Source organism: Eutrigla gurnardus (assembly GCF_963514095.1).
Source record: "Eutrigla gurnardus genome assembly, chromosome: 3".
NCBI lineage: Eukaryota > Metazoa > Chordata > Actinopteri > Perciformes > Triglidae > Eutrigla > Eutrigla gurnardus.
Window position 1 is genome coordinate 14965585 of NC_139917.1, and position 9170 is coordinate 14974754.

Below are 9170 nucleotides of genomic sequence, written 5' to 3' on the forward strand. Positions count from 1 at the left end.
AAAGACTGTAGTACACATGGTTCTATAAAACATAATGCTGTGAGGTCCAAACAGCATAGTTTTATTGCTCAGCTTTCTGCAAGAAGTTTATTACTTTGCTTCTTTATTGTACTTATGTACAGATGTCAGTTACAAGTACACAGAGCAGCTGATGTGAAAAACTATGAACACATACAGTATACTGTAATAATAAATATAAAAACAGATAGGAAATCAAAATAAACAAAACATGGTGCAGTTTTAAAAAAACAACTCTTATGTTTTGTACTGAATTCAATCGAGTCATTCACACACACGCCCACCTGTAAATTTGTACTTAAAACTGTGGGGAGAGAGTTAGCTGAATATTCCGCAGCTTGTTCTGGTTTGTAACTAATTAAACCAGCATTAAAGTACATATTCTTTTCCAGAAGTGGCGCAATCTATGCATATTCATCAGATTGTCCTACTTTTTTTCCAGGACCTGTAAAATTGCTGAAAATGTCTGACCATATTTGGCTGCTTAACTTGTAAAAAGTGTGACATCTTCCAACTGGAAGCTCTCAACCCCCACAGCTTTTGCACTGAAGACTGAACCAGCCAGAAAACTTGGTGCCAACAAAAAGAAACAAAGACTGTGTGCACCGGACAAACATACATGTGTGCATATCAAGAACGTGTGTGTGTGTGTATACTTTATCTACATAAAAAAAACCTCAGATCAGTCCATTAACTATTTGTAAATAGAAGGAAGTGTCTGATTATAACTTGGAGCCCAAGTCTGCATAATGTGTGCAACAAATGTATAATGCATTTCTTTTCTGCCTCTGAGTCAGGTTATTATTAAAGGTAAAATCAGATAAACTCTCCAACTGTACAAAGATGCCAATTACATGTTGTTTTTCTCCATTTTGTCTTATGATGACCATAAAATAAAATAAACTAGAGGTTTCAGTTAACAAACTGTTCATGGTTACAAATAAATGCAGACAGTATAGATATAAAAAAAAAGGATAATTTAACAGATTTTTCCAGGTCAGAAAGTTTTCAAAGAGTAATAATTATGCAAATAAATAGGCTTCATCTCTTCAGTGTCCATTCATGCAGAGGGTTTTTCTTTGGATGGAGGCTGTGGCCATGGAGATGATGCTGCCGCTGCCTCTGGTTTTAAGTGACTTTTCATTTTCACTGTGTAGCACCCAGCAGCACTCAACTTCCAACACTTGCAGCTCTGAGAGTTTTGGGCCACCATCAGCATTCAGTCCATTTCATCGCTTTCAAAAATCCATGTTGCAAAATAAACTGCTCCTGTGCAAATGAAATAATATTGTCGTCTGTGTGGTTTGGTATTCAGCGGTGACAACAGACCTTCAGAGCAGCAAATATGGCTATTCATGTCCTGCCACGAAGGAGTGTGTGTGTGTGAGTGAGAGAGAGAGAGAGAGAGAATAAGTGAAAATGATTCACCAAAGGAAAATATCATGTTAAACTGCCAACCTTTACACTCTATCATGGGTTTAAAGACAGGGCCTCTGAAATAGAGATTCCATTGCAACCAGCTTTACCCTCCCTACACACTAGCCTAATAAATGTCAAACAAAAAAGATTAACAAAAGCACAACTTCACCTGAGAATGCAAAGCGGTCTGTGACAGACACCAACATGCTTGCATTTAAATTGAACAGAAAGAACAAGCAACCATATACAAAATAGCTATGTATTTGTACATATATACTAAAAAATTACAGGTGTATAGATACTTTTTAATCTGTATATTTCTAATGTCGCATAGCAAGTGAAATCATGATATATTTTAATCTAACGTGAAGAAAGCACTCCTGTCATCACTGCTCAGAGAGAGAGAGAGAGAGAGAGAGAGAGAGAGAGAGAGAGAGAGAGAGAGAGAGAGAGAGAGAGAGAGAGAGAGAGAGAGAGAGAGATTTTAAACTGAGGATGTGACTGAAAACAGCTTCTCATCAAGCCTGGTCCCGTCTGGACAGTTGTGCCCTTTTCACATATGATCGGACAGGAAGGGTGCTGGGCTATTCTAGGTTGGATAAAATTAAATTAAAAAAAAAACTAAAAAAAAACTAAATCATGCATGCTTGTAACTGCTGGAGACGAAAGTGAGAGAAAAGGAAGACAAACCGGGCTCAAATAGTGAGGTTCAATCAGCTCTGCAGCTTTAAATACAGGACACTGTACTAGTAGAGATGACAGGAACTCATCTACAAACTGTCTACCTTACTTGCATACAAGTGTACACACATGCAAAAACACATTTACAAGAACCGTGGCCACACTGCAGTGATTAAGGGAAGAAAAAAAAAAAAAAAAAGATTCACACCTTCTTCGTGACCAGAGTCCGTCCTTTGTCTTAAAAAAAAAAAAAAATCACCACCACAAGCTCGACTCAAACACCACAAAACATCAGATCCACATCCAAGACAGTCCGAATGAGTTCCATTTCAAAATCATATTGTCACAATTTAAATATTATGGTTACAAAATCACTGCTGGTATGGAAAGCCAACTAATAATAGAGCATTGCTGAAGGAATTTGAATGAAATTAGCCATCAATCCATAGCATTTTGGAATGAAACCCTTCAAAAATCAAATAATTACACCGAGGTAGGATGAATTTGTGGCACTTCTACAAAATAAAGCACACCAACGCTGCAGCCGTGAGGATTGTAAGGTGTTATTGGGTGAGATGGCTACTAAGGGCAAGAAATGGCTACCTGCAGTGTTAAATATTCAGTAGCACAACAAGGATCGATTCAATCAGTTTAAAATGCACAACAATATAGTGACTCGCTGCTCTCAAACACCTTGGGAGAATTTTGAAAACACTTTGGCAAGATGTTATAGGATTAAATTTAAAGTGAGATGACCAGACAAAGCAGTTTCTTCTTTTTCCTGAAAGCAAACGTTGCTGTCAAAAACAAACGACTCACTCACAACAACTCACAGCTGTAGAAAAGAAACGCAGCAGCTCTTAATTTGCTCTCCTTGTTTCACACAAACTACACAAATACAAAAGAAAACCCAAACAAATATATGAATAGAAAATAAATGACAGGGGATGACTCTCTAGCAGCTGTTTGAACAGATATGGAAAGGGAAGAATGTGGTGAGAGAAGAGGAAGACTGCAGGCTGGTCGCTACGTTGCCGTGACAATAATCAAGAGTCCTACACAGTCACACGTGTTCACACACAAACACACTCTCCAACGCGTCTCTCATTCCACTGCGAAGCCACAGGTCTCCTCGATCGCAGTCAGCAGCTTGTCGTATAGCTTGTCGTAGCTCTCGTAGGGCGGAATGTCAATCCGGTTGAAGCTGGATAAGAGAGAAATAGAACGAGATTTAGCACAAATCAGGCTACGAGAGGCAGACAATTGTTCTTGTGCATGCTGGGTGTGCGTGACACACACCAGGTGTGGGCTTTGGGCAGGTTGTTGGCGTTTGCGTCAATCTGATGAATGGTGAAGAGTCTGGGTCCTGCAGCACCTGCACTCAGAGCACAAGCAGGAAATAAACGGGAGCTGAAATCTTTCAATGCCGATAATGTAATCTTCTTTTTTTGGTGTTGTTAAAATTAAGAAGATTTACTAGAAAGTCAGATCAGTACCCTGTAAAGCCTTGAAGCCTTGCAGTGGGACTCTGGATGAGCCAGTAACAAATTGCAGTAGGCGGGCCCTCCTCTCCTCGTCAAATGACTCCACAGCTTTCCAAAACCACTTGACTATGTTGCTGTCGGGGGTGCAGTGCTTCAGACGAGTGTTGGACTTCCAGTCAGAGATATCGATCTTTCCCAGGCCGCACACTATCAGCTGAAGGTAGAGAGGGAAAGAGAAAACTACATATTAATGAATGCTATACCAGAAAAGTGTACCTGAAGAAATGATTGCATTTTCAAAGATGTAATATATATTTTTATGTTGTACCTCCAGTTCTTTCTCATCAAAGGATTTAAGCAGGTGTTGAGGAATAACCTCATTGAAGCCTTTCTGTAGAGCCAGAAACTGAGCCTCGATGCCATGCAGGAAACGCCAGTTCACATACAACCTGCAGAGATCATGAGAGAGTGGGGGAAACACAGTAGGTGTCGGTCAGTTTTTCTGCAAATGCATGACGCTGAAATAATGACAACGTGACAGTCTGGACTGCCACAGGGAAGCTGAGTGACAACAGTGAGGTATGGTACTTCTGTGGGCTGAAACTGAACCTGGTCGCTTACCTGACATACTCCTTCTTGGTGTCCTCTGTGACAGGGACACTCTTGCCGTTGGGTTTGAGCTCATGTTGGATGATTTCGCCGTAGGCATTGTGCTCTACACAGAAAGTGTGGTCCAGGACGCCAGTGATGTCATTGTCCCTGAAGAAGGGGGGGTCGGGTTAGAGAGAGATGGTATGCAACGATAGGAATCAGCCCTCAGCTTCTTTAGGATTTGGTCCAACAAAATTAAGACACACATAAATAATCTACAACTCAAGTATACTCTGTTTATATCATGTGTTTTATTGTGGGTATTTTTCCACTTTTGACTGCTGTAATAATTTGATTTTCATTAAAAAGCAGCATTTATCTTCCTGCACCTCCACATGGTCAGCGAAGTCTCAGCAGAGATTCCTATCTAACAACTCTTGAACAGAAATTATGTTCATTTTTGGCAGCAGAGGGCGCCACAGACATTGGAGGACAGTATGGTCAAGTTAGTGTGTGCATCTTCAGCATGTCCCCATTTGTCCGTTCTGTCCCTATGCCTTTTCTGTATATATATGTATGATTTCCTTTCCTGTCCACCTTATACGTGGCACACCTGGAAGCAACCACTTCCTGAAAGGATTTAACGATGTGAAAGCATCAACAAACCACTATAAGTTTTATATGCATTTCCTCTAACTTTTGGTTGCCAGTGAGAGCATTTAGAAAATGATGGGTTTCCTACAATCAAAAAAAGTCTTACAGAATCCAGACAAGGCTGTTGTGGAGGTCGGGGTCGACAGACTCCATATCATCCAGAGTGATGGGTTTTCCCAGCAGCTGTTTGTAGAAGGGCAGAGTGAAGCCTCCATCGATGTAGTGGCCGTGGAACACCGCCATGCCCATGATGCGACCCACGAAGTGGAAGTATGACAGGTGCTCCTGCACATTAAACAGGGGTATTGATATGAATACTTTCATTCGTATCATATCTGTTTTTATTTTGTATCAGGTCCAGATTATACAGTTCCAGATTTTACCACACAACCGGTACTCAAGAGTTATACATAGTCACTGCACAATCAAACTTGAGCAAAATTTGCAGCATGCAAAAAAAATTAAATCCAACAACCAAAATAGTTATAGTATAACAATAATTCTCTCATGAACCTTTTATCAAAATAACATGAAATTCATATGGTGTGATGTGGCAGATGAAATTAGTCTGGAGACTTGCTGCCCTTTAAACTTTACTGAGCATTTAAAAAATAATTTAATTAATTTAATTTAATTCTAGCTTAGATGTCCAAACAGCATCTTCGTGGAAACAATTATCCCGTTTCTGTCTACATCTGATGATACAAAAAAATCTTACAAGTTTATAAGACAATAAAACAAAACAATTCCTACCGGATTGACAGCAGAGTCGGGGTTAATCTGCAGAGTGTAGATGTCGTCTCTGGAGTACTGGAACAGGCCGTAGTAGGGGTTCAGCATCTCGTGGGACAGCAGGTATAACCATTCCCTAACACACAAACAGATGTACTGTGAACCATGTACTTCAAACAAGCACAAAATAATAAAGACACAGAACAATAAACATGTGACGACATACCTCGCTACCCCGCCGTAGTCCAGTCCCTCTTCTCCTCTGAATTTGATCATCAGTCTTTTCCAGAGATCCTTTGGACGCATTTTCATTACCTGCCGGTAGGACTCCTGCAATTCAACACCACAAAAACAGACAAATTAATACAATGTGCTTTCATATCACAGCATCACCATATCATTCGAGGGGCATCACCACCAGTGGTCAACTTAGCCATTCTCTCACTAGATTTGGTGACTTTCAAGACTTCTTGAGACTGACCTTAAGCCCTGTCCTTGAAGGGAGTCGCTAATATTGTAAGTGATTCTCAGTATTATTATAATACAGGTAATAATAGTGGATTTATCCAGTGCATGATCATCTCTCTATTCACAATACTGCAGTTACAGAGTCAATAGAACAACCTGCACAAAGCACTTTTTATATCTGATTTAGATGCACACATGCATGAAAATAGCTAATGATATAGTTAGGTACAGTAATTTCAGCTTAACTTAAGCTTTTTTAAAAAGTCTTGTATGAATGCATGTTTATGTAATTACATCATAGATAAACAAATTAGAACATGACTAAATCTAGCAACATCGAGTGACATTCCCTGCAAACTGTTAGCAACTTCCTATCGACAATAATTGTCAACACTGAGGACTACAGATGACTCTCTTCATTGTAACCCTCCCCTCAGTTATAGTTCAACAAATAGTGTGTGTTTACTTTCAGTCATTTCTCTATCTGTCCTCTTAAGAAGAGTCCAAACAAGTGCCAGAGTAAGTAATAACCTGACAACAACAACAACCTGCACCCTTTAAAGCAAGATCAACATCAGGCTGCTCAGAGTTGGCAGTAAGTTGCTATTGAACACAAACGATAGTCGATACAATTATTCAACATGTTGGTGTGAAAAAATATAAAAGTACACGTACACACTCCCAGTGTTACCGTAGCTCTGGTGCCTGCATGAAAACCACTAGTTGACCTGCAAGGCTGGTTTTCACACTTAACTTTCCCCTTCCACAGCTGTCACATCGAAGGAGGATGAAGTCATATTTTACATTGCTCAACTTGTAGTTATGAAGTTATGTCTGGCCTGGAATACTTGCCACTGCTGCCTGAGCTCCTTTCCTCCCACCCTCCCCTCTCCCCCTTTCCCCCCCATCTATTTAGCTGCTGAAATCATCCAGAAAGAATGCCTTGCCTTGGTAGAACAAATGATTGGGAGAGCAAGAAAAAGAAAGACGGAGGAGGAGAAGAAAAGTAACAGAGGAATATTTTTTTTGTGTGTTGTGAAGGCCTTTCTGTTCTGCTTTTCCCTGGAAATCATGAAGGGGTTCTGAGTAGTAGTTCTGTGCTGCCCTGGGCCCATTTCTGATGCACATCGTAAATGGGGTGGAAAAATGCCAGTAAAATGCAAATATCTGGGTTTTGCGCATTTGGTTATTATTTTCATGGACATTTTCAGTTTGCATGTCAATATGTGACACTTTTGTGAACGCCAGATGGTAACTTTTATGAACACATGGTCAACGCACATCATACAAATTCAAGGAAAACTCTGTGCTTGCATTCATTTATTCACATATGTTTGCAGCTGTGCTCAGATACCCTTCATCAGTCAACTTACCGTTTCCTTTTATGGTTTAAAGCACATCAGGAATTTTAGATTGCCTTGCAGACAAAGTATTTGGATCATGCTAGTTCATCAATAAATATGAAGCATTGGTTTGTGTTCCTCTTGCGGTTTGCAGTACTTAAAGATGTGCTTTGTTAAAATAGTGTTTCAGTGTGTGAAAAGGTCATTCTCTCTTCAAGTGTGTAATTTATTATTATTTTTTTTTTACCTCAAATATCTCCTCACGGCAGACCTCGATGCGACAGTGGCCGGCCTGGGGTTGTTGCTGAGAAAGTTCCTGCCGCAGGATCTTCAGCTTCTGCACCAGGTCTCGCTTGTATTTGGGCACCGTCAGGCACTCTGCCTCTTCAGGCAGCTGGGCTGGGGACAGAGCTTGCTGAGGGACCCCAGGGCCACCCTGGTCCTTCGACTGCGGTGGATGACTGGAGGGATAATGTCATAGAGGGGATGAACACCCAAGGAGAGGGCAGATAAGTGACAAGAGAGAGGGGCAGAAGGGAAAAGACAAGAGGACAAGAGTCAGTCTGATTCACCTGTAAACAGAAAGGATCATTTACTGTCACATGGTCATAAGTATTGTATTTTTTCTTGTGTTCTGCATTGGCTGAAGTTGAGGCAACAGATGTATACACCAAGAATAAAGAGGGCTATGTCCTGTAGGGAATTCACCAACCCCTCCATCTCAAATATCCTCTCACCGTGGAACTAGGACGTTTTGTAAGAAATCACCCTCCTCACTGCTCTCAAAAAAGAGCACTAAACAGATCCCTAAGGCCTGAGTCAGTCCAGACCTGTGGACAGGCTGGGCCTTTGACCAGACATTTGGTAAATACCACAGCAGTAAAGACAGACGGAGGGACTTAAACCCTGGGTAAGCAGAGAGAGGAAGGAAATATACAAAACAGATTGGTGTAAGAGTAGCTGGCACCTCTGACTTACTGATGTTCTCTCTGCCTCCCTCCTTCTCTTCAAGTCGAACACATCCAACTTGAATTATTTGAACTACCCCTAAATCATTACTCCAGCTGTAGCACTGTGACAGCCAAGGTCGATTAGGTATCCCTGCCCACCACCAACCACAACTGGAGCTTCCATCATCTGATCACTGGAGCTGCCACCCTTCCTCATACATTTTTTTGTTTTTGCAATCTTCCAGTCTTATTTCTGTCGACGGGCATACGTACTAAAAAATGCCTGTCTTAGCTGCAAATAAAGTTCTGATAAATGTAGATTCCAGCTCACGTTTGCCTGACCAAAGTGTAGCCTTGTTTTATAAATCTGCAATGTTCAGGACAAGATGGCGAAGCATGTAGAAAGGTGTGAGCAGGGAGAGAGGAACGCAACTCAAGAAAGCTCTGAACCTTTATCGCCTTTTGCTCTTTTGCCATTCAGGGCCTGTATATTCTAAAACATGGTTTAGTTCTCGTCTAGTTCTGGTCTCCTCCAGCCCTCATTGTGGCATTGGTGGTGGGATGCCTGGGTGGGCCTCTTAAAACCTCTTCCATCTCTCCTTTCAACAGGACAGCAGCCCTAATTTTCCTGTGAGGAGACGCTGAGCCAGCAGAGGACTTCTTTAAAAGAAGCTACTGTCCTCCACTGGGAGTGGAGTGTAGAGGCTGCTGTAGCCCAACAAAGACTGTATTGGTATATAAAAAGGAAGGAGAGCCCTTCTCAGGTAGCAGCACGTAGCCACCCACTTATTCCAACACTTGTACATTTGGGTTCTCTGGTTGAGTTGGTT

The 9170-nt window shown here is 41.2% G+C and overlaps 2 protein-coding genes across 3 annotated transcripts in view; one reads left to right on the forward strand and one right to left on the reverse strand.

The window, feature by feature from the left end:
• The window catches only part of ten1 (TEN1 subunit of CST complex), a 233303-nt gene that overhangs the window by 96359 nt on the left and 127774 nt on the right, over positions 1-9170 (forward strand). The window lies entirely within an intron of this gene.
• Positions 21-9170, reverse strand: part of LOC311010382 (E3 ubiquitin-protein ligase SMURF2-like) — a 55437-nt gene continuing 46287 nt past the window's right edge. For both annotated transcript variants that reach the window (XM_084004851.1, XM_084004850.1), the window contains 9 exons: positions 7638-7851; positions 5806-5909; positions 5601-5715; positions 4954-5132; positions 4224-4361; positions 3931-4051; positions 3615-3816; positions 3418-3493; positions 21-3322 (listed from right to left, as the gene is read on the reverse strand). In XM_084004851.1, coding sequence (XP_083860977.1) covers positions 3223-3322; positions 3418-3493; positions 3615-3816; positions 3931-4051; positions 4224-4361; positions 4954-5132; positions 5601-5715; positions 5806-5909; positions 7638-7851 — 1249 coding nt within the window. In that variant the 3' untranslated portion in view covers positions 21-3222. The remainder of the gene's footprint in view (positions 3323-3417; positions 3494-3614; positions 3817-3930; positions 4052-4223; positions 4362-4953; positions 5133-5600; positions 5716-5805; positions 5910-7637; positions 7852-9170) is intronic.